The following is a 25,815-nucleotide window of genomic DNA, read 5'->3' as shown; positions in this document are numbered from 1 at the left end:
TTTCATTATTTTTTTCTCCAGGGATGACATATGTTTCTAATAACTTGCCACTGAGCAAACAGATTTAACAAGGTAGCAGCATGCTGAGAAAGATAGCAGGATTTTCAATTTTCAGATGAAAGCAGCTCTATTCCCTGGCAGCCCTACTCCTAACCCCTTTAGGCCAGATCACATTTTATCTGAAGCTAGCTGGTGCCTGTCTTCAACTTCAATAGAAGTTGAATCAGGTTTCTTACATACCTGCAGTAAACAATTTGAAGCTTATCAATTAGAAATTTTTTAAATTAGTATTTACACCAGAGGGAATCCTTAGCAATTAACAGGATTTCTGGACTTGGTTATTTACATATGTTTAGCTAACAGATGACCCAGTTTTAACCAGAGAATATCATCAATCTAATTCAGCAGACTCACAGACTAGTTTAGATTATCAAAAGGAAAATGTTAATGCAAATTACACAACTCTTCCCTGCACCTACTAGCAACAGATTTTTAAATCCATTTTATTAATTGGCACAACAAAAATCTACGGTACTGTTTCATAAGATCAGGATTAGTTTGCAACACATATATATCTTACCTTTGGCTCCACTGTTTTCACACAGAAAATAATGTATCTTTAGACACTTCTGTTCTACATACAAATTTGAAGCTTAACCGTCTGACAATCTCCACGGCTCAAAAATGTCTCTTTTATATAAGAAATATATTATTTCTACATTTCACAGAGCTCTCTGTGATAAAGTGTTTACCTAGTATTTTCAAATTTGGGTTCTTAATTATGGATCACATCTGATCAGTCTCATCTCGATACCAGCGTGAGGAACCCCCAACAACACTGTAATCTCTTGCACCGGAATTCTTTTTAAACTAAGGCTGCTCATACCAGGAAGCTTTCTTTCACCCTTCATTTAGTTCAACTGTTTGAAGAGCTAACCCAAACTTTTCTTCACACCTTCATGTAATTTCATTCAGACAGCTGTTTTTTCCCCTAAATAACTTTTTAATGTGTGAAAAAGACATAAGTTATTTTATTAAGTTGTCTAAAAATATGGCTCTGCTAAAAATAAAGATTTTATGATTAACTAATGGGAAATATATGAACATACACATGTGAACATATGAACAAAAAAGACCAAAGCTCTAATACGAGAGGTGTGCATTTGACAAAGATTCAACAGATAAAGTAAATGAGCATTGCAGCTGCTTATGTAATGTGAATGGTTGGTGCTACATTTTTGTCCAGCTTTTCTGGGTTTTTTCCTGATAAAAATTTTTCCTTTCTGAGGAACACCCAGTGGTTTGGATCTGATATTTGTCTAGAAGCTTTATAAAGTAAGAACGAAAGTATATTTAGCTCCAGAAAGCCATGGTTTTTAAGGCATGCAAAGCTGCAGAAGAATCAGAACTAATCTTAATGAGGAAAACTTTTATCAAGTGTAATTCTGTTCCCACCCAAATGGGACTAATTTCTTCAATTATCTGTAAAAATACAAGTTAGACACTTAAAGGAAAGCTTCTGAAGCATATCTGTTCAATTAACAACAATGCAAATGCACAATCGCTCAATCATGCCAGGGGCTGCTCCCCCAAGCATTTTCAAATCTTTAATGAAAAGCCCTATCCATCATCACTAAGGGACCTTTTTCTTGCCCTAGCCTCAGCCAACAGTGTGGAATAGGTGGTGGGAATAGGGAAGAGGATAGGACCATATCTCTCCACTATACTGCTAGCAGAACCACTGTTCTCTCAACAGAAGACTAACACAGCTAACACACACTGATCATTCTCATATCCCTGACTGTATTCCTTCATAATGAGGAGCTAAGGAGTCTTACTTCAAATGAGGCTCATTGGGAACTAGGGAAGCTAACTGTTGATGAGTCAAGCAGAAGGAGCTCTTCTGGGAAAATAATTCCTTTTTCCTGAACAAGGACTGAAAGACTGTGGTAGAGCCTTAGGAGGTTTTCTCAGCTTCCACTGTACTTATAGAGGGTTTGGGAGTACTTGGATTTTCCAAGAAACATTAGCATTTTGCAGAATCAGGTGCCTCATTAACAACTAGATGGATCTGTATGCAGTCGTAAATTGAATCTCTAACCCAGGAAGTTAAGACAGACAGCATGTTTAACATCAAGTGTAATATCAGGTATATAAATGCAAATATGCAGTGTGTAACAGCATGTATGCAAAGTAGGTTCACAGGCTCTCTGAGCTGTGTCCCAAGCAGAATATGGCCAGATGACAAGCTTTATATGCATAAATGCATCTGCCAGAACATTTTTGTATTTGTTGTGATGAAGAATCTGATAAATGTACAAAACATAATTGAGAGTAAGAATTTGATACTTGGTATTGTCAGGGCACTGTACAACTTTGCCATTCATACGCATTTATAAGAAGATAAGATCTTGCTACTTTAATTGTACTGGCCCTGTGAACTCTCATGATGTTGCTAGGTCAAATTCTGGTATGACAAACTTCAGCAAAGACAAAACTTGGTCTTTAAGAATGTATGTCAAGTACCCATAATATCAAGGAAGGAAAATTCTAAATGTACAAATGTAGTTTTATTACACATCTGTTATGAAAATAACATTCACACACCACTTATTCTGAAGTTTAAATATATGAAAGTAGGAAACGAGAAGTTAATAACAAAACCAGAAGTCAGTTAGAAACTAACTTTCTCCAAAACCAAGTACCAACTTTTTTAAAGCAGGTAAGAGTTTAAAAATTATTGAAATGTAATGAATTGTTTTAAGTGTAAAACACTCTTTAATAACAACTGGATTATTCTTATTTTTCCCTTATAAGAAAAGAACATGGACTGCAGAATATTGCTCATGTAACTGGGCCATGCAGTTTGGAACTTAATGGATTTGATTGTGGTTTATGTAAGGTGTTGCAAAATCACCACAATGTTCACAATATAAAGAATTTCTTAGAATCTTGTCTATTATATTTATTTCTATAATCAGCAAAATAATATCCAACTAGGCTAAAAAACAATCCACCCAGAGCTACAAAACTGCTGCTACCATCATGTCGGTTTTACAGCACACCTTGGGGCTTATGGTCCTAAGTTGGTCAGGGACATCCATGCTGGTCTGAGAAGCAAGTGCAACAACACAGTGTGGAATTACCAATAACACATCCAGTATAACTTTGCCATTATTTAGCTCCATATACAAAACAATCTTAAATTACTTAAAATCCAGAACTCTGTACCACTCAAGAGTTAGGCAAACATTGTAAATCTTGTCTTTTACAGAAGGCAAAAAGAACCAAAGATGTTGGACTCACCCACCACAGTGGCAGGGCAAAGAACAGTGGTTAGAAGTGAACCAACTAATGACTGCTACCATTACAATTAGTTTCATTTTGCAAACTGCTTCTACCACTTCAAGTCTCACCGTTAGTGACAGGGTCACTTTTTAAAATCAAAGACTGATTTCTTTCATCTCACTGAATCACAGGAACTGGATGAAATTATCAAGGATATAGGAAGAAATAAAAAAGTAAAACTGATCTCCCACACTTCTGATTTTTTTGAGCTTATGTCTGCTTTTGGAATGTAACATAAATGAGTAAAGGTGGATAACACTCTTAATAGCTAAGCATTTAAAGACTTCTAATGCATAACCTAATACTCACTAATACTAATACTAACATAATACTCACTAAAGATACACACCTTCCCTAGTAGGCACACTAACAACATTAACGTAAAATGCTTTTAAGGCCCAAATGTCAGATGTCCTTGCCTCTAAAAACTGGAGTTGGTTTTCAAGACTTACCTATCTGCATAGATCTAGATGTTCAGACAGTATTAAAACACAAACAGTCTACAATCTAAAAGGCAAACCTAGAGACACTTGACTAGGCGAACAGGTGTTTGTCAGTGCACCAAAGTTTTTGATGTAGGTCTTGCACCACTTTCACGCAGCAGTGCTGGTTAGCCAAGGCCTCAAAACTGCCATGGATGGCAGCGGCTGAGCTGCAGGGCAGGACAGCTGGGGAACCCAGCACAGCGACAGCAGCAGAGAAATAACCATATCTCGTGGTCTCCAAGGCAAATCTACCCCTTCCCCACTGATTCCCTAGGAATCACATATTAGAGCATACATGAAGAGCTCCCGGCAGGAATCCTATCTTTAATAAATTAACAGCAGAGTGATCCTGTCCTTTTCCCGAGATTATCTTTAACATGACATCGTTTCATCTCTCCCACTTCAGCTGCACCCTGTTCATAAAGCGGGGAGCAGCCTGGGAGCACATATCCTGGTGTCTGCACGCCACTGCCAGCTTCTTTAAAGAGAGAAAACTAAACCTCTTCGGCTCAAAGTATCACTCAGATCCTTTAAGAAAAAAAGAAAAAAAAAGAAAAAAGAAAATCGACAGAAAAGTGCCACTGCACACTAATACACCCGATAATCAGAAAAACCACAATCAGACCAGCTGATAAGAAGACGAGCCGATGTTTCTCTGGTTTGGAAAAAAAGGGGAGCTGCCTGATACCGAGCAGAGAGGCTCCGGCTCTCCCACTCTTCACCTTCCCCGGAACCCGGCGAAGCGCCCGGCGGCGCGGACGTTTCTGCACTTCAACAGGCTTCAAGTTACGCCGCAGCCCCCACCGGGGCTCGGCCGCCACTCCCCGGCCCGCGCCGCGCCCGGCGGACGGAGGGTCGGGCGGGGGTGTCCGCGCAAACCCTCGGCCGCGGCTGACCCGCGCCCTCCCCGGCCCCGCCGCGGCGGCCCCGCTCACCGTTCTCTGGCCGCCGTCGCGGAGGGCTGCGGGGGCGGGGGCAGGGCGGCCGGACGGGCAGGGGCGGCCCCGCGGCTCGGCCCCGCGGCTCGGGCCGGCTCACACGTCAGCCCGCGCCACGAGACCCGGATCTGCCGGCTCCCGGCGGCGGCGGGGCCGGGGCGGCGCCGCCCGGTTCCGCCCCCCGCTCCCGCCCCTCCGCCCGGCACGGGAGCCTGAGCTCTGCTGCGGGCAGGGGCAGCCGCGTCCCAGGCCGCGCTGTCCGGCAGGCCGGGCTGTCCGGCAGGCCGGGCTCTGGGGCTGCGGTAGCGCAGCGTGCCGGCGGCCGCAGTGCCGAACAACGCGGCGGCCATAAAATAAAGCTCCAAAAGCTCAGCGCGCAGAGGACGCAGGGACGGGACTGCTGTGGGGCCAGGTGTGCCTGCGGGTCCGGCACAGCCCCCGCGGCCAGGGCTCCGCGCCGTCGTCACAAGCACGGTCACTTCGGTCGCTTGGCCCCAGCCACCCCCACCGAAGTACGAGGGAATTTACAGTGTAGTTTCTCATCTTGAAATCTAAAGCCTGCTCAGGAGCTCGTGACTCACGAGCCTCTAAGCAATTAAAGCATCCATGAAAATAGGTATTTAGATGCTGTGAATGAAGTTAGAAAGGAAAATCAGATTGTGGCTTCTCTCTCAGCCAAGGAGAGGGAGTGTCATGCTCCCAATACAGAAAGATGGACCACATCCTGTCTTGGGGACGCTGATACCATACAATAATGCAGTGTGGATTATACAGAGAAGAAAATCTTGTCCTCCAATATTTCCAAGGCTGTTCTACCTCCTCCAAGCCAGGTAACAAGGACAAGTACTGCAATTAGAGTGAGAAAGGACGGTTGGATAGAAGTTGCAAGTGCTCTCGGGCTGATACCGCTGACCAGTGCTGCATAGTCTCATATGACCCACATATGGCTGTTCTCATGACTACTTGCAGTTGTCCTGGGATTTTCAAGCATCCTTTCATGGCTACACTTTTTTTTCTGAAAGTTTTTCCTGACTTTGGGTGTCTAGCCTATGTTACTTTGCCAAGTCTTGGATGCACTGCCAGTTGGGAGCCTTGCATGCCCAACCATCACTGGTGTATGGAGCCACATTTCTCTGAAAGATGCGCATAGAGTAATTCTGCTCAGTTAGGGCTAGTCCTGGACATATCCATTCCACTGCTGAGAGGCAACAGGTAGGCTGTCTTTGACTAGCAATGCCACGCATGTGGTGACCATGGGCTGGCCAGCCATAGCTGGGATCAACCTGGGGCAATGGAAAGCAACACCCTGAGTTTGGGGATATTGTTTTAAGTTAGGGAGAGTTAAAGTTAGTGTTGGATCATGGGAGTTACTATGTTAATATGGGTTGTGTTGTCGTTCATAATTGTTTAGAATATTTCTAGAAAGTTTGAAGCTAGTGTATATAAGCTGGACCCTTTGTTTAGGGTATTAGTGTGTGGCTGCATTCAGGAGCACTCCGGTGTTAAGATTAAAGGACCCTCGGATTTTCCACCTAAGAGCCGTCACCCGCTCTTTTCTTCCACGCTAACCTGTCACAATTGTTGCCTGTCCTTGCAAGTGTGGGCTGCGCAATGCGACACACACAGTCCTGACTTGCTGAGGATCTTGCCTCTCCTGTCCCATGTTTTAGTCCTTTCTATTGTCTTAGCGCCCAACTAAGCAGTGGCAATACTAAAAAGGAAGGCAAGGCACTGACACAAAGCCAGGCCATCACACAAAAAAAGCTAAACTATGCAGAACTTGTATCATCTTGTTTACCTCAATCCAGGGAACTAACCCTCTGGTAAGGCACCAGGGATGCTAAAACTTATCTTTAATATGGAAGTATGAAGCTATATCCCTACAATGTTTCCTGGGAGAACAGGTTTCTTGACAGCCTGTTCAGGAGTTTGGACTGCAATAGGAACCATGAATATCAGCAATATCAAGGTACACTTGGCTTGAAGTATACTTTGGCTGTCCTGGCCAAATGCTAAGCTAACCTAGACAACAGTGTCAGAGGGTAGTAATAGGAAGAATGTTCAACTGTTAACTGCATCCTTCCTTCCAGCTCTCCCTCAGCCATTCTCCTAACCCTTCACCAGAAACAAGCAAAGGCAGCTCCTCAACACCATTAAGTAGTCCTGCCTATCTGTCTCCCACACCTCATACACAGGGCTAGCCATTGTTCTAGAAAATGGATCTGAGATCCTGAAATCCCCAAACCAGACACAGCTTACCATGAGTCCTGACTCAAACAAGAGAGGAGAGAAAAGCCAACTGCACCAATAGCAGAGGAGAGTTCCTCCTGCCAAGCTAAGGCAGGAATGCCGAATACTTCTATTTTCTTGCCAAACAGCTCTTGGACAAAGTCAAATATTAGTTGCTAAAATGATAACAGGCACATTTGGAGGAACCATTGAAACTGATAAGAGAATCTCAGTGATTCATTCTTGGAGAACTGAATTTGAACAGTCCTAGAACTGGAAGGGCAAGACTAAGTGAGCAGGACCAGCAGCATGGGATGCCTTGTCAGAAACAATATGAACCTGCAAAGAGTTTATATAGGAGAGGCAGGAGCTGAGAGTGATGACAACAGAGTGATCTACAAGAAAGCAGTATGCAGTGTTGGCACAGCTAGAGCTGGGATGTCTTCCTCACTTTGAGCCAATTGCAGACCTCAGTGCATAATATCTTTCTGGCTCATTTCTCACATCATCCCATCCAGGTACTTGCATAATGTCTGGTAATGTCTTGAAATTGTGCCTTGAAGAGGTGTGCAAGCAGCACCACTTGGCTGACCAGCCAGCCCTGCTGGGTGAGATAAAAGCTCCCTCTCCCTACTCTCATTCCTTCACCCCATGTTGTTGCTGCAAAGCTCAGCATATCTGAAAATAGTTTTACATAACTGGTCTCAGTAACAAGCTGAGGGTTTTTTCCAGTATCCTGCATTATTTGCACTGCCTTTTGACAGCAAAATAGCAATTTTTTTTTCTGATTTTTTTTCTTTGTTCAACATATACAATTCTATTGGCATACTTATAAATACGGGAAACTGATGGGCCTAATGAAGGATGGATTTGTGAAGGTTTATCCTCATGTATGAAACTTCAGAGGATGAACTGTCAGGGAGGAGGGACAGGCAACAGGAACCACAGAAAGTAGAGACTAGGAGCAAGAGAAACAATGCATAAGCTTATTGCTTTCAAATCAGCAAGAACATACAAGTAAGCAGAAAGTAGCTGAGTATTTTACATAAAACATTCTGCCAGAACATCCCTCAGAATTTGGCCCTCCTGGTTCTCACGGGCAAATGAACAAGCCATAGCAGGCACTGATTCTGTCTCAGCTTCCTACTCCCAGGCTTCAGCCATCTGCTCCCCCTTACACTCACAAATTCAGTGCACAACACAGCAGTAAAACAAGATCCTGATATGGAGGCTATTTTCAGACTCACTCTATGAAGTCTCCATTCTGGCAGTCAAACTATGATGAAAACAGTGATGACTTTATGAACAAATCCATGAGATGCATTCAAAATCAGCTAGTAACAAGGAGAGAATAGTCCACTGATTTTGGCACACTAAAAGCATTGTGCTGCCCACTGCCAAGTTAAAACTATGACTACAACTCTGATTAAAGGGCAGAGGATGGTAATATTCCTTCTACCAAAACCCTGTACAATGGAGGAGGGTGGAAGTTGAGCAAAACTTACTATGACATTCTCTACATCCATCATCTGAAAGTAGCGTGGGTTCGGCATTTTGTAAAGCAATTGGCAGGTGTCACCTTCCACATCATAGTGCTGGCTTTCAACCTTTCTACCCCAATAGGCAATGGCTAAATAGGAGTCATGTTGGTGATCTAACTTGCCAAATAATGAATGAGCTTGTTTGCAGACACCCAAGAATATTACTTTTCCCATCATGAAGTCGTTTTCCTGCTGATATTCTTCTCATCTTTGCTGCATAAGTCATGTCACTAGGCATTGCATTGCTGACATCCAGGTACTCTGTGGAGAGGAAATTGTTCATTGCACTTTGTGCGGTTTCAGCAGACCTGAAAAATTACCTAGAAATAGGGCGAATCCTCCTAATGTAACTCCTTTTCTGTCTGAAAAGAGCTCCCTCTTTTCTTGTAGGCATTTCATAATAAGTAGATAATGTTATTCCTAGAAGGAATCTACAGGAAACTCTGCTGCAATTTTTGATGCCAAAGAACCATTCAGAAGAGGTCTGCAAAATGGCCTGAAAATGGCACCTAGGAAGCAGAAAGGAAAAGTTAATTAAATACCATTATAGTATCAAGGTAAGAGAGGCCTTTTGGCAGCAACACTGGGATTTTTGGAAAGGGAAATCTAATTTGGGAAAAAGAAGCCAAGTCCTTAGAAAAGTTGCCTGCAAGCATTCCTAGAATTCAGCTGGGTTGGCATCTTACAAAGGTCTAGAGAATTGAAAAGCACTTTGGGACACTAGGCAGCAAGCCCGTGAATTGGCTGGCTCAAAGACTATAGTGTGTACTTATGTTAATTTAACCAATATTTACTCACGTAATAACCACTGAACCAAATTTATACTGACAGATTTTCTGTCAATGTGCAGATCTAAACTTAAACACTCAACCACAATTGTCAGAACTCACAGAAAAAGTATGGCTCAGTGGAAACAAGAAACTCCATTGAAATTGTCAGAGGATCTATGGAGGATCATTTGTGCTCCTGAAGCATCAACACACTGACACAGACTTTCATGATCAATTAGCCACAGTCTAGGGAAAATGACCACAAAGGATTGCTGCAGTGCTGCCAGACCACAGCTGCCCAGTGAAGTTTTCCAAACTAGGAAATGGATGAAGGGAATCTGAAGTTGAGGGGATGACAAGTATTATATTACACTTAACTAGAATAATGACGAGTAATTTAGAGTAACTATGAAATGCAAGCAGGCCAATTGGAATGCTTACAAGGTCAGGCTTGCAAAAAGCAATTTAAAAATAGAGGATTAAATCCTGAGCCATCAAATTGTTAATGATAACACTCACTGGTAAAGATACACCATCTGAATTAGGCTGAAATGGTTCTGTAGTATTAGAATAGTATGTTCTCAGTAACCACATAATGTAATAGTCCACTAAATTTCATTGATAATTATCCAATCAGTATTTGGAACATTATTTTGTAATTGCTTTGGGCAATCCCCTCTAAAAATGTCGTCTAAGAGAACCAACACTGCTATGACCTTAAAAATTGTTTTTTTTCTCTGGAGCAGAAATTATAATAGCAGCTGCACAATTGTAGAGGCTTTCTCACAAAGAAAATATGAGAAACAGAATGAACTGCTTCATAAGCAACTGTAGTTCACATAAGCTATCTGCAGCCATAAATTTACCAGCAGCTAACATTGCTATATTCATCTGAAAACTGCTGCCACTCGGGAAAAACGCATCTCATGTCACCCTCTCTAAAGCCATTTCAGCATTTAGTCTCAAAATGCCTCTTAACATGAGTCAGAGTCCTCAACTGTTACAGTTCTCACCGACTTGAAATAAAAATTAATCCCTGTTCATTTCCAAGTGAATGCCTAATAGAAGAAGCTATATCTGATAGACAAACCGCAAGCTAAAATGCAAGCAAGCAGATTTGATATTAGGTGCAGAAGTGAGAAAATGAAAACAAGATCCCAAAGGATTTTTTAAAACACTACTACATATAACTAAGAAGCAGCAATAAGTTCAAATTTTCTGGTCATGAACTGAGAATTACACTGATCTGAAAGGGATATATGCAGTTTGCAGTTAGTATTAAGCACTTGGTATATGACTGAAATTTAAGAGTACCATCCATTAAAAAGCCAAGTAATTATTTACTAAGAAAAAAGATATGATAAAAAGAAGACATTTCATGTGTCACTGAGGAGGTGTATCAAAAGGCCTAACTCTGCTAGTCAGTGCTTGAAGATCCATATTCTTTCACATAAAATGTGGCAGCATCTCTATATGGACTACAGAGAACTAATTCACATTATTGGAAAAAAATCTGATCTGTTATCACTGTAAGCGATATTCTCATTTCTGTAGCACACTCAACCATACTTTTTACTTTGTATATGAGTATTGACAAGTGTGTAAGAAATGACTGTTCTCTTGGCTGGCCAAGATCTCTATAGACATAATGCAAGGGTTTTAACTTGTGCACATTTGCTTTTTGAACAATTTTTGTTTGAGGATGTGGTATGATGCAGCTGGATGTTTGCTGTAGTATGTCACACCTTTTGAAGAGGAGCTGTAAACCCTACAAGTGGTTTAGTGTAAGAAAGAAAATTCCACTTTACAGAACTTGACAACACTGTCTGGTCAGGAAAAAAAGAATTCTTCTGTAGTATACCCTCAGCAAGTTTGCTGACAGCACTAAGCTGAGTGGTGCAAACAACATACTGAAGGGATGTCATCCTGAAGCACCTTGAGAGACTTGAGAGGTGAGTCTGTGTGAACCTCATGAAGCTCAACAAGGCCAAGTGCAAGGTCCTGCACATGGGTTAAGGCAATCCCAAGGACAAATACAGGCTGGGAGGAGAATGGATTGAGAGTAGCCCTGCTGAGAAGGACTTGGAAGTGCTGGTGGATGAGAGACTTGACATGATCTGGCAATATGCACTTGCAGCCCAGAAAGCCAATTCTATCATGGGCTGCATCAAAAGTGTGGTCTGTAGGTCAAGGGACATGATTCATCCCCTCTGCTGTGCTCTTGTGAGGCCCCACATAGAGTACCATATCCAGCTTTGGGTCCCACAGCATAGAAAGGACATGGACTTCTTGGAATGAATCCACAGGAGAGCCACAAAGATGATCAGAAGGATCACCTCTCCTGTGAGGAGCAGCTGAGAACTGTTCCATTTGGAGAAGAGAAGGCTCTGGGGAGACTTTATTGTGTCCTTCCAGTACCTAAAAGGGGCCTACAAGAAGGGTGGAGCGCCTTTTTACCATGGGTTTATTAGGATGAAATTTTTTACTGTGAGGATGATGAGGGACTGGAACAGGTTCCCCATAGAAACTATGGTTGCCACATCCCTGGAAGTGCTCAAGGCCAGGTTGAATAGGGCACTGAGTACCTCATCTAGTGGAAGGTGTCACCCATGGCAGGGGGTTGGAAGTAGGTGATCTTTAAGGTATTTTTCAACCCAAACCATTCTATAATTCAATTGAATTCACACTTCACTGTTCATAAATTTTGCAAGAACACCACACCGATTGAGGGAAACCATTTTGGTATTTGAAAGTGTGAATTTACATTTTTGGTGTTTAAACAGGTTTTTGTGGTTACCTTTTGTTAAGCTACTAAGGTAATCATTAGACATAGATGATGTCTCTAAAACTGAATTACTGAAAAAAAAAGATGGAAATATTGGAAGCTGAAGCTATATTAAAGCAGAAGCCCAACTCCTTTGTAGAGAAAATACTGAGGGAGCCAGTCCCTTCACAATGGTGCCTAGTGACAGGACAAGAGCTAAACATAAGAAAACACTTTGTTCTGATACTAACTGAACATTGATAGAGGTTTCCCAAAAGGGCTGTGCTGTCTCATATCCACAGAGATGTTCAAATGGACATGGCCCTGGCAAGGCAACCTGCTCTGGCTGACCCCACTTTGACAGGAAGGGTGGTCTAGATGATTTCAAGAGGTCTCTTCCAACCTTGACCCTGCTGTGATTCTGTGATACTGTGCCACTCAAGAGGGAGCCCAGGAGTAGATATATCTGCAAAGCACTTTCGCTGCAATTTCTGTAGGAGTAAAATTATTTGGAATGAGTGATATTAAGATACAGGGATAGTATAGCACCTATAAATATGTCTGCTGGGAGAGTTAATATCTTTTATGTCTGCTCTGTGTTTGGGGAAGGGACCAGCAGCATAATATCACAACACTCCTAGGACTAAGAGTTAGAATCTGCAAAATCAAGAGACAATCATACAGCATTACTGAATACTTCCCAGTATGACTAACCTCTGTTTGGGGAAAGAAAGATACATTCTAGAATACTGCCTTTAAAAGCTACTTCCAATTCACCATGTGATCTTTTTGCACTGTCAGAAAGATGGGAAAGCTGTAACAGGGAATTTTATGAGATGGATTATACTTCAATGAAAATGCTATAATTGCTACCCTTCATCTGAGACAAATGTTCAAGACAAGGAACTCCTTACATCTAAAGTAGATCTTCCACATAAACAAAGACATATGCTACTGCTGAAAAGACAGACACACAGAATAGTAGCGGTTTTCTCAATACTGCTCTGTGAAACATTGCGTACTTGGCAGAAATCCAGAGACCAGAAAAATGGCTTGTATCTGCTGTGTTCAGGGAAACTGTACATTACTCAGTGCAGGACACTATTTGAGCCTTGTTTGTTTAACCTGACTTTATCCTCAATGTTCTCTAATAAATTGCCAGGTGCAGTGTTCTTGCTAGCCACGTGGACAAACTGAAGACAATCAGGTTAGGAAAACAACAAATCAGATTGTCCGGACTTCTATTCTTGAATTGATCCTTACTGGTTTCTATGATTTGAAACCTGATCAATTAACTTTTTTACAGAACTATGGTGCTAACACTGACTAGTGATTTAAACTTAAGGATTTAACTCTAAATTATCATTCTACCATAGTAAGATCAATAGAAAAACTTGGCGTTTTTTTCCTAATACAAAACTGTTCTAGTCTCCAAAATGCAGCTGTTTTAGGATAGTATCAACATATCTGCAACAACAGAGCCTGATAAGTTACCCATCTGTCACAGCTGAGCTTTTTCTGGATGATTTCTGACAAACTTCACTCTTTTGTAAATTTTTCTTGTAGACAGTTCCAAAAGACTTCCATCAGTTGTGGATTTGCTGCCCATCATAACAGATTATCCTGTACTTTAGCAAAATTAATTTTAATTTAACTTATTTTTAATTTAGCAAAAACGTCATTAGAAGTAAGTTGAAATTCTAAATAAAATTTTCAAAAAGCCTCAGAATCAAAAATTGCTGGATCAAGCAATAATTACTGAATTTAAGAGCTCCAGATTGCTTTTTTATTATTAGTTCTACCTTTCAGGATCCCTAAAAAGTCCCATGCTTTACAAAACAGAGACATCATTGAAGGAATTGTTAACAACTGATACACAAATCTTACTGGAGTATGTTGTCTCTGTGGCTTGGCTTGTAGTAGTTTTCTGATTTTACTGCACATATTCTTGTATTATACTATGGTTATTCATACATCTTTAATGCATATTCTTTTATAGCTGGAAACCTTTCTTGAGGTGGGACCACCTCATAAGACTATTCATAAAACTATTGCCTGCAGGAGTTTAATCCATCTCTGCAGCCTGTGTTGATGGCTCTATGTCTCAGGTTATGTACATTAAGAGGAAAAGTGTCCACTCTCATCCTTTTCTCCAGAGAAGACACAGCGGTGATGCAGATCAGTTTGCAACATAAACTCCCTGAATAAGTGCTACCTATCTGCTCAAAGGAAAACACAGAAAGCCAGTTGGAGCCATCCCAGAGTCACAAATTTGATATATATGCTGGCAGTTGGACCACTTTATACAGTAGGCTTCCTAGCAGTCAGCTTATCTACACTGTTAGGAATGTGAAAATATTTTAGCAATGATGACCACTACCAAAGAAAATGGGTTTATTTTTAATTTATTCTGGATTCTCATGTTCATTCAATTACTGCTTCACAATTTTTTGCTGCTCCAGTTCTAATTACAAACTCAAATGTCCTAATGAGAGACACTAACTCCACCCTCTAAACAATCACTTCAAAATATTAATGCCATTTTATCCTCTCACTTACTTGCTGCATTTAGGCACTTCCTTGGTTACCATTGCACTGATCAACAAAATTAAACTTTTAGCTAAAAGGTCTGATATACTTCAGTCCTGATGACTTTTAGGAAATGGAGGTTTACTGAATATAAGTCTGGAACTGATTTTAGCTCCTATAGTCATTAAAATAGGAGCAATTTTTATTCAGTCACAAATCCTAAGGCCATGAGGAGAAGATAATGTCCAGTTGGCCAGGAAAAGCTGTCCAGCTGGCCTTTTGAGGCAGATCTAACTCTTTTTGCTACCTTTCTATGAAAGAAAGATCACAATATTTAATTAAGTTACATAGATTTGATAACATCTAAAAGTTATTACATTAATAGATGATAATACAAAGTACTTCAAATGATACAAATTCTTCACTCAAGGTAGAAAATGTTTTTTGAGTGGACAACAATATACCAGCAACATAGTATAGTGACTAAATTCTTTATACCATTGGTCAGATCCTCCCTTCCCTTATAACTCTAATATTCACAAAACTACTAATAAAGCCATGTTAAGTTGTGAAATCTATTTCTTTACTCACAGTTTACTTTCATTTTGAAAGGATCCTCAGAAAGACTGCTATCTTCTTTTTGTAATAGCAAGAAAGGAGCACAGTTTTACACCTTTTTCTTTATAAGAAGTACTTCTAGCTCCCTGTAATCAACTTGTCAGTCTGTGGCTGCCAAATTTTCAATGTAGATGCCTGATCATTAAGAATATTAATCAACTTGTGAGCTCCTGCAAAATACAAGAACTATTTCACAGCTGAACCTAATTTTTCCCTCCTCTTTTTTTTTCTTTCCTTCATGAAGCCATAAGAATTGGCCCATGGACCCCAAGGTGTATGTACCGTCAGCTGAAAATCACTCCTCCACAAAAAAGTGGAAACTTAAAACCCCAGTAATTTTGCTAACAGACTCAAAAGCATTTGGTGTCTTTGTATCTAGGTTTTCCTACTAGAAACATCAGATTGAGATATAACATTAATTTAGAAGATATTGGCAGACCAATATCAAATTAATGAAAAGTCCAGGGTGTCCTGTCAATTTCTACGAACAGCCCTTAACAAGTGAAGGACAATAGGGTGTTATTAAACTACCAAAAAATTCTGCACATTCATTATTTAATGAAAAATTTGCTATGCCATAGATTGTTTTCTGATATAACTCCACTAACTCAGATGAATTGCATCATATGAATTTAACCTGAGTGACTTCACTCTAATATTTAGTTAGAACCCTTACTGCCTTTTAATGCATATATATTTCATCTGCTAACAACATGAAAATTGTAATTTGGTAAGCGCAGGCATCTCAAGTGAATACCTCCTCTCTCTTCCTGAACACCAAATTTTTTGGCATTTCTGCCTAAAGAACTCCTACAAATTTTTCATCAACGTCTTTACAGGTAAGGCTGGACAAAGCAGTGACAGTACCTTGAGCTATTTGTAACGCAAGGAAAGCTTCCCAAAGGAGGGAGCCGTCTCAGCCGAGCAAGGCAAACTGCTCTGTTCCACCCAGGAGAGGGCACTCTTACACCTGGCCACGCAACCGGACATGGACACCTATAGGAGGAACAGGAAAGTTGACATCTTTAAACTCGGTCAACTTGCACGACCAGTTAGTTATTTTTATGATAACGCTAATCCCAGGTCAGTTGAATCATCCAGAGGCTGCCACAGGAAAACAATATGACTGACAATAAACGTGCACGCTAAATTTATTCGTAGTCTCCAAAATGTGCCGAGTGATACGCAGATAAAAAACAGAATTCCTGCATTTCTCTGCTAAAAGCTAGGATCATAGAGAGCTGTAGGTGTACCTTTCCCGGAAAATGAAGGTTAAATTTAGAAATAACCTGGGTTTATGAATATTAATTGTTGCCTTTTTTAAAAAATAAAGCACTATTATAAATGAGTATACAAACATTTTAATGCAAAGTGCATATAATATAATAATAACTCAGCCTGTAAAGTTAATCCTTATATGGACATCTCATGAAATAAATAAAATAAGAATTAAAAATGCTACAGGTTCAACCCGTTTCTAAAGGGATTGAAATCAATATACATATCTCTTGAGACAGCTTTCCTCTCCAGTAAGTAATCCTCCAGCAACAAAGAGAGAAGATCAAGCCTGACATTTTTGATTTTTCTAAACTAAAGCCAAGATGAGGAGGTGGTAGTTTTGTTATGCAAGAAATAAAACAGTAAAAGAGGAATAGAATGCTGCATACTGCAAAGTTAATGTTTCAAAAATCTCATTTTCCTCTAATCAAAGGGGACAATCTCTATAATTCCAAATTTTCTCTAAGTAATTCTACTAGAAAAATTTCCTATTGATATGAAAATAATAAAATTAGGAAAATATGGAAATGAGAAAAAGATCACCAAGAATCTTAACTTGAAGAATGGAAAATAAATCATACTTAATACTGTCATAAGCATCTTGGAGTCCCCAGGCAGTACACTGGGGCTGCGGGCATCCATAGTCTGAGAGGGAAGAACCTTGCACATGGGGCTATATTGGATGTACAGTGAATTCAGTGTGCACAAACTTTGCATGAGCCATAGCCACTTTTCCATGAAAATGTGGGGAACTGTTTCCTATATATAGTTTGCATGATAGACAGTACTTCCCACATTATATGGGAAGTTTAGTGTTTAGGATGTTTGGTTATCCTAGCATTGGCTAATGAATATTGTTATCCTTTCTGTATTGATAGCTTGGGCTGAGGCCTTAACCACTGACCCTATCAAATTTCCTCCTGCAATAACCTTACATAGTTTGAACTTGAGCCATATCTCCTGCTCCCACTTCCAGAAGTCTTTCAAAACAATATGCCAAGCATAATAAACAATGCATAGATACTCAGAATTGTATCTCCCACTCTATTAATTGTGATCAACACCAATGGGCAAAAGCATAAACCAATCTGCAGCCACTTTGTAAAAGCTGCTATTGAAAGAGCTATTCAGGAAAAGACTAAAATGATGATAGGATCAATGAAAGAACTATGTCCTGAAATCATACATACTACAATTTTTTTAAATTCAAAAAATGAGCTCTATTCAATGGACTACAGTTGTACATTTTGTGTATGTATTTTTCTAAGGGCAAAAGACTAATGAGAACTTAATTCAGGGCTTTATTATCAACATACCATAAAATATATTAGGGAGTCAGACATAGAAGCCACTGAAATCACACAAAGAGGCTAGCTTCTCAATTTTTGTATAAAAAATGACCTTTTTTAACAAAGCAAAAATAAAACAACAAACAAGCAAACAGACCTCCCCCCAAAAAAATCAAACCAAGCCCCAAAACACCTATTCCAAGTCTATGGTACTGTTCTAACCTAAAACCCTATAGAATCTTCTGTAAAATAGTAAACTATAATAAAGTATAAAACAGTTCAAGAGGCATAAAATGATACTCCCAGCATGCTGATTACATAAGGTACTGATTTTTATGTAGATTTTGATCCTGGCAAAACTCACAAATACTCTGTTGTACCAGCAAAAAAGCCTTTCTATATCTGCCTTTCAGCAAAGAGAGAATTAACAGATTATATGGTGAATATGAAACAGTTGTAAGTGAAAAATGCCTATTTAAGGACAAGGGAAAGGAATGAGGTATACCAAGGAAAAGAGATACAGTAACTCGTATTAATTTCATTTTTGCAGTAATAGACTCTGACATTTGTAATCCAAATGACCACATGAAAATGAACCTAGGTATAAACCAGACAAAATCATTGCCCTTTACCATGGCTGTTACTGGATGTCTACTACCTATCACATAAAAGCATACTCACAGGAACACAAAGGATTTTGACACTTAATAAAGGTCATGTTTTCCACTTCATTCAGAGCAAAATCTGAATATTGGAAGCTTAGTTTCTTTCTGTGAGCTGTCTGAAAAGACACAAAGGATTTAACCAGGAGATTTTATGTACTACCTTTATTATTGTAATCTATAGTAGTCATAGTTTCTCAGAATGCTACAAACGTAATTTCATCTAAGGGGGAAAAAAGGGTTATCATCCTTTCATTATTGGTGAGAGCCAAGAGCACAGAAAAGCCATGGCCTACCTCCTCAAAAGGAATTTAAAACATATCAGTGGAATTTGGATGTCTAAATTATTCTGAAAATTAAGGTCCAATATCACACTATTAAGTAATTAAAAAGAAACCAGGTATACTGCAAAATGGTCCTTTTCATAAAGGTATTGAAACCCTCAGCTGAAAATCTGAATTGTATAACACATTTTAAAATTTTCAACTGAAAAGAAATTAATTTGATGAACAGATGCACATGGCACAACATTTCTGCAGAAAAACAAACTTTTCCCAGTCAAACTACAGGGGAACAGTAAACACCTTAAAAGGACTATATACATCTGTATATAGTCGACAGATTTTAAAAAATTATTGATCTTTTTGCTTGGGCCTATGCTTTATTTGTAGTGTATATAACAGTCAAAATGCTGTGTATACTAATGGAGATAAATGAACAGCACTTGCAGATAACAGCCCTACCAGAAGTCGACATTTGTTGAGATAAATGTCCATGTTGTACGTTGTCCTGCACTGCACCATTCAAAGGGGGCCCTATAAAATGTTTCTGCAAACCTTAATGTCTTGGAAGCATCTAGTTCCTGAATAAACAACAGTTCAAAATCCAATCTCATGTTCTCCTCTGAAAATCTATGCTCTTCAAAAACATACCTTATTTTATACACCTCAGGTTAGAAGTTATGATTACTGTTACTGTATTTCAGATGTCAGAAGAGAAGCAGCATCTGTGGGAGCCCATATTTGATTCTGCAATAAAAGGCCCATTAGACAGGGCTGACCTTTGCCTTTTACTCTACTTTTAAAACACTGTAGTAGAAAAGAAGCAGTTCCTTTCACTGTCCCCATTAAGTAACCTGTTTCTGGGCCTGCAAGCTCCCCTGGTCTCGTGTGAGGAGGCACCAGAGTCTCCAGGGGGGAGGGGGGAAGAGGACGCGGAGCAGGTCTGAGAAAGACATGTAGGGAACAACATTTTTGTCTGCTGAGCATAACGGGAAAAAAGATAGATGAGAAGCGCTGTTAAGGGCCCGGGTGAGCGTATTCTCAAGTTACGTGAGAGACCCCTGGTTCTTTTTGCTCGGGGGCTTCACCGGCAGACATACCAGCTGCTCCTTGTGCCAGCTATTTCCTCAGCGACACCTCAGACATTTCTCCCGATACCGCGGACCTGGCCCAGCCCTCCCAAGGGTGCTCCTTCACTCGTTCGCCGGCCCGGTGCCTCAGGGTTCACCCCGCTGCGGGCACAGGGCCGGGCGGGAGCCATGACGACACAACGGCCTCAGCTGTGTCCCGGGGCCCGCCCGCGGCGGGGCTTTGCCTGAGGGGGGTGCCTCCTCACGCTCTCGCCACGGACCCGCCGGGCCCGTGACAGGGCGAGCGGCTCGAGCAGGTGTCTCCGGGGACGGGTGGGCGGCCAGCGGGGCGAACCCCTGCACCTCCACAGGTGGGCAGCTCACCCCTCCTTCGGGGTCAGCGGGGTGGAGGCGGCCCAGAGCGCACACGCCGCAGCCGCCCCGTCGGCAGCGTTCAGCCACGGCCCCCCCGGCCCCGCCGCCGCCCCGGTGCTGCTCCGGCCGCGCTCCCGCGGCCCCTCCTGAGGAGCAGCGGCGGCCCTTTCGCGCATGCTCGGCGCGGGCGCCATTTTGGTAGGGCCGGGAGTTCTCCAGCGGAGCGACGGCGGAGCTCGCTGGGCCCGGCGCGGAGGGGGCGAGGGGTGCCCGCTGCGGAGATGGCCAACATCGCGGTGCAGAGGATCAAGCGGGAGTTCAAGGAGGTGCTGAAGAGCGAAGAGGTCAGAGCCTCTCCCCCCTCCCCCTGCGCGCCACCGCCGCCACCCTCCCCCGTGTGAGCGTGGGCAGCAGGGGACGGGGCGGGCGCCCCGCCGGCCTTCGCGGGGACCCCGCACCCCCCTCGGCCCCACCTCCCCGTGCTGGAGGTGGGCCCGTCCCACGGCATCTGGGAGGGGAATGGCGATTCCTGGGGAGACGGGGCCCACCAGCCGTTGGGAGGAGGAGGAGGGGGCCGCAGGAAGCGCGGCGGCAGGGCCCGAAGAGGCTGGGCGGGCCGGTCCCCGGCGAGGGCTCCCGGCGGTCGGTGCTCGGGAGCGCCGCCAGGCCGGAGGCCACGGGGCGGGGCGGGCGGGGCCGGCCCGGCCTCCGCGGGGACCCCCGGAACGCGCCCTCCCGCGTCCACCCGCGCGGCACCGGGAGCGATGGATGAGGCGGATTGGGGAGGGTGAGATGGGGGTACGTGATCCCATACATCCCCTTCAGCTGACCCCTTTGGCTCGCCAGTGCCAGAGGCTGCAGAGTACGGGGTTAATGTTTGGGGGTTTTTAGCGGTTGCTATTAAACCCCCATTTAGCTTCCCTGTATACAGAAGTTCCTTTATCCCACTGCAGGCTTACTCACCTTCAGATGGATGCTTTTAAAGCCTCATTCATTTCAGTCATGTTACCTCGTTTCCTGATCAGTATGTTCAGAGGAATGTGGTGGTCAGTAAGAGGCTGACTACTTCCAGGGCAGCAGTAGAGAAGTTCTGATAGTTTGTGGGAATATATAGCAGTGTTTGTAGGGTTGCATCAATACAGCTTTTGCTGTGTCTGTGTCTGAGTTGGTGGACGTCAGCCAGATAGGTTTTAATGGTTGTGTCGTCATTGTCGTCCTACTTGGGATGATGTTGCAGGTTAGATCCTTGTGAAATATTAATGTGAATATGTAACTCTTAAAGCCGGTGTTTCAGAAATCTGGACATATTCACAGAGGAAAAAAAGAGAGGATAATTTTTCAGAGGTACTAATGGCTTAAGAAAAACACGTTTATGGTAGCAGTAGTTGATGTTTGAAATTTTAAATTGTGTGCTAACAACACTGTTGCTATGCAGTTTGAACCAGCCCCTAGAAAAATGTAAGGGCCTTGTTTTACAGCTGCCTTTAGAGCCCAGGCTGATTTTGCCAAGCTATTGCACAGCAAATACAGAATTGCATGGAGACCAAGAGAAATTTCTAGGTGGATACCTTTATACCAAAGCTAGAGAATGTAGACCTTATACCCCGTATAACCAGCTGATACTGTGGAAACAAAGAAGTCTATTTGGAAGTGCTTTCTAGAGGCTTCAAAAGCCTTTCCCTTTGCTTTATGTGGGAAAAAAAAAACAAACCAAAAACCAAAAAACCTTAACTTACATAGGTTTTGGGGGAGCTCCATGGAAAATTTTCTTACTGTAAAGGTTGGATCCAGTGTGCACATTTTTGATTGTTTCTGTTTGTTTAGTCTGCAGGACTTAGAATTTTGGAAATTGATATTATTATAAAATAGCCTCTGAGCTGCCTAAACCTAGCTAGAAAAAGAGGTCTTAATTCTTATGAGATTCAATTAGTGGAATTTGAAAATCATAGTACAGCAGACTCTTGATATTTCTTTTTCTTCTGCCATTAGTGAGCTACATAAGTGTCATGCTGATATATTAGTATAAAATTGCTGTTTACAGACTATACTCCCATGTCTTGAATGCAAAATTTCAGCATTACTCAACAGTTATCAAAGTTGCTAGCAAAGTTTTTTTGTGAATGTTTGTATGTTCCAGGACAGTCAAACTATGGTGTCATTGTCACTGGGTATGAAAACATGTGGAGTGGGATGATGAATGAAGGTATAACTAAATACTACAAATCACAAAACAAAAAGGAGTTTTCTTACTGTTTACTAAGATTATCATTAAACCTGGTTTCTTCAAAAAGAAATTTTTTTTTTTTTGTGAATGACAATGCTAAATTTGTTGTTTAGAAGTTTGTGAGTCCCTCTCTGAAGGCAAAGTGGCTCACATCATCTGTTCTTAAATTATTCTTGATTTAATGCTTTGAACTAGTTGAAGAGCAGCTCTCCCCCACCCCCGTTTCCTCATAGACATAATAGCAGCACAAATGCCTGGGAAAGGGATAGGCACACAGGGAGAAAAATACATAGAAAGTTTGTTTTCTGTCTTCTTCCACTACTCACCTTTATGCTGAAATGCAGTGGTGAAACCAGAAATGTTTTAAAAAGGGAGCAGCTGGATGGCAGTTAATTCCTTCTGCATTTGAAGTATGTGTTGAAAGTGCTAAATTCCAAATTTTAGAAGAAAGAATTCTGTAAAGTGTGTTTATCCTTGCTATGGATAAGGATCTTGCTACTCAGGACTAAATATACTTTTCATATTACTTAGCACTTCCTGTTTCCTTGAATGCAATTTCTGGGAAATAACTAAAACATTATATACCACCTCGCTCTCTGGTTTACAGATGTGAGATGAAGGATTTTCCATATTTTTAAGTTGAGTCTGGGACTTCTTGAGTGTTTTGCAAAAGTATTTAAAGTATTTCTACACTTGAGGAGAAGTGCTTCTGCTCTGCTTGCTTTTTTATTTCTAGTTTTGTTATAAACACGACATTACGTTAAGTAGGGTATTGTTTATTTAGGAGAGATACCTGTAACTTTGCATCTCTTAAATATTTGAATTAAATAGAGAAAACGAACTAAAGTTTCTTTGTCAGGAGTGCTCTCTAAAGTATGATTTTTAAACTTCTTACTTTTGTGTGTTGAGAAAGCTTTAGAGTTCTAAGGCAGGTGAGGCATTGTGCATCTGTAACAAAGATGAAGTTGTTAAGTTAGCCTAGGTAGTAACTTGACTGGTTAAGTATGTGTAGGCAAGGGACCAGATGGTACACTTTATCTCTTTTGTTGTTGTGAATGTATAATGAAATTGTCATTTCATTAATCTGTTATCTTGTTGGTTTTATGGGCTGAAATTCTAAAGCTACAAAATGTATTTTGAACAAAAGTATGAAGCTACAGCATGATGGAGGAACCAATAAAGACATGGAAGGAGAATAGTATCCCTCTTTTACTAAGTAGGAAAAAGTTTCAGTGAAGGTTGGCTAGTATTTTTAGATTAAGTGCGAGTGTATTTTTTTGGATTAAGTGTAACTTTAGATTAAGTTACTGGAATGCTGCAGTGGGTAGCCAAATCCTTACCTGCTCTTATTTTATAAGTAGCTATCTTATGAGAGGGAGAACTTGCTTTGCATTTAATAATGAATAGAAACATATTGAAAGATCTTGTGGTTGCTTAAAGGCTGATGCTGAGACATGTAATTGATCAGGTGTGTTAAACATTGTGTGACTTGTTTTTGTAATTTAATAAAGCATCAATGTTTACTATGAAGAAATTATACTATGCTGGCAGTGAAGGATTCTGTGTTTAATTTGCCATCCACTTTCTTTTATCATGTGGAAATATAAGGTGTTTTCTACTAATTGATACCTTTTGCAGTGAAAACTCTAATCTGATATTGAACATAGCTTCCTTCTAGCAAGACAAGCATTGCTGGTATATCTACCATGAAGTGTTCTTCTCTTACAAATATGAAGAGACATTTATGGCAGGTTAATCCAGGTAGAGCTGAGAGTAAATTTCACTCAGCTGCAGTATGGAATATGAGTATCTTCATGAACAGGTATCTGAAGTAGCAGCTGAAATTTTTAACTTGCTTAAACCCAAAACAGCATTCAAGTGAAGATAGTAGGTTAACAACGAAAACTTCAAGTACTTGATTTCAAAGAAGGAAATGAGTGTTTGTTTCAGAGTCTGTTATGTGTTTCAGTGATTTGCAGGCAAAAGGGAAGGGAAGAATAACTGTAGTCTGCTGTACCTTTCCTAGACATGTAAAGACCTAGTGAGTAGCTCTCATACTGGTTTTTAACACTGCCTGTAGTGGTCTTGTGATTTATGTCAGTATATAGCAAAATACTAAGTAGCATGTCTGCAAATTTCTTGCTGTTTGGAAAAGCCATAGATATTTAATTTTCAGGCTCAGAAAGACCTCATTGCTTTACTTCATTTATATTTGGGCAGTCTTGGGTTCTAGATACTGAATTCACTAATGTGAAGTCTTCTAGTTGTGATTGTGCTTTAGTGCTAGTAGTATTCTTGTTTTTCTTCCTATTTATCCTATAGAAGCTCTGGTGTGCTAAAACCCCCATCACACACTTTTTAATCATATGCAGGCCTTCTGAGAGACTGAGGGGAGACTGGTATCATTATAATAACGACACTTTAAATGTTCTTATGTTTACACCTTTTTTTACCTTTATGCCTTTCCATCAACTAAGCACAGTTAAGCTTTATTCACACAAACAGTTGTCCTGGTTTTGGCTCAGACAGAGTTAATTTTTTTCTTAGTAGCTGGTACAGGGCTGGATTTTGGATTTAGTCTGAGAATAATGTTGATAACACACTGATGTTGCTGGGTACAACTTAGAGTAAGTCAAGGACTTTTTAGTTTCCCATGCTCTGCCAGTGAGCACATGCACAGGAAGCCAGGAGGGTGCATGGCCAGGACAGCTGACCCAAACTGGCCAAATGGATGTTCCATCCCAGAGAATGTCACACTCAGTATAGAAACTGGGGGGGATTGGCTGTGAGCTGCTGATTGCTGCTAGCATGGGCTGGGAACAGGTGAACAGGTGGTGAGCAATTGCACTGCACATCCCTAGTCTTTCTCTGGTTTTATTCCTCTCTCTTTTAGTAATCTCCCTTTTCATTATTATTACTATGTTTTGCTTTATTTAAATATTAAACTGATCTTATCTTGACACATAGGTTTTACCTTTTTCCAATTCTCTTTCAGCCCATGTGGGAAGTGGGGCATCTGATTAAGCAGCTGCATGGTATTTAGCTGCCCCCTGGGATTAAACAGTGATAACAATCCCACTGCACTCACTAAACCTCTACTGACTTCTGTGTGACTATCCTTACAATTCAGAAGTTAAGCACACGTATCAGCATAAAATGGATACTGTTTAAACAAATATGATGCTGACTCAGGAACCATAATAGAAGACATCTCGTTCTTATAAATACCTACGTTGATTCTACAGGATAAATAGGAAGAAAAACAAGAATCCTACTAACACTGAAGCACAATTACAACTAGAAGTTTCCACATTAGTGGATTCAGTATCTGGCATCCATGATTAAAAAAGCGTGTGAGGTGGGTTTTAGCACAGTGGAGCTTGAGGCTGCTATGCAAAGCGAGATTTTAGTAGT

General features: G+C 41.2%; 2 protein-coding genes across 5 annotated transcripts in view; one reads left to right on the top strand and one right to left on the bottom strand.

Annotated features, from left to right (window-relative positions):
* The window catches only part of SMIM14 (small integral membrane protein 14), a 54,014-nt gene extending 34,062 nt beyond the window's left edge, over positions 1–19,952 (bottom strand). Inside the window, exons 1-2 of one of the 3 annotated variants that reach the window (XM_058839175.1) lie at positions 19,833–19,952; positions 16,090–16,218 (exon numbers count right to left, since the gene is read on the bottom strand). The gene's annotated coding sequence lies outside the window, so the exon portion shown is untranslated. Of the gene's footprint in view, positions 1–4,521; positions 4,741–4,768; positions 4,924–16,089; positions 16,219–19,832 lie in introns of those variants that run through there. The other 2 variants (XM_058839174.1, XM_058839176.1) reach the window with 2 other exon arrangements.
* A 363-nt stretch (positions 19,953–20,315) lies between these two features.
* Positions 20,316–25,815, top strand: part of UBE2K (ubiquitin conjugating enzyme E2 K) — a 43,159-nt gene continuing 37,659 nt past the window's right edge. Inside the window, exon 1 of one of the 2 annotated variants that reach the window (XM_058839172.1) lies at positions 20,316–20,521. In XM_058839172.1, the coding sequence (XP_058695155.1) occupies positions 20,459–20,521 (63 nt within the window). In that variant the 5' untranslated portion in view covers positions 20,316–20,458. The remainder of the gene's footprint in view (positions 20,522–25,815) is intronic. The other variant, XM_058839173.1, reaches the window with a different exon arrangement.

Source organism: Poecile atricapillus, chromosome 4 (genome assembly GCF_030490865.1).
Source record: "Poecile atricapillus isolate bPoeAtr1 chromosome 4, bPoeAtr1.hap1, whole genome shotgun sequence".
NCBI lineage: Eukaryota > Metazoa > Chordata > Aves > Passeriformes > Paridae > Poecile > Poecile atricapillus.
The sequence above is the reverse complement of the archived record's forward strand: the minus strand, read 5'-3'. Positions and strand labels throughout refer to the sequence as shown.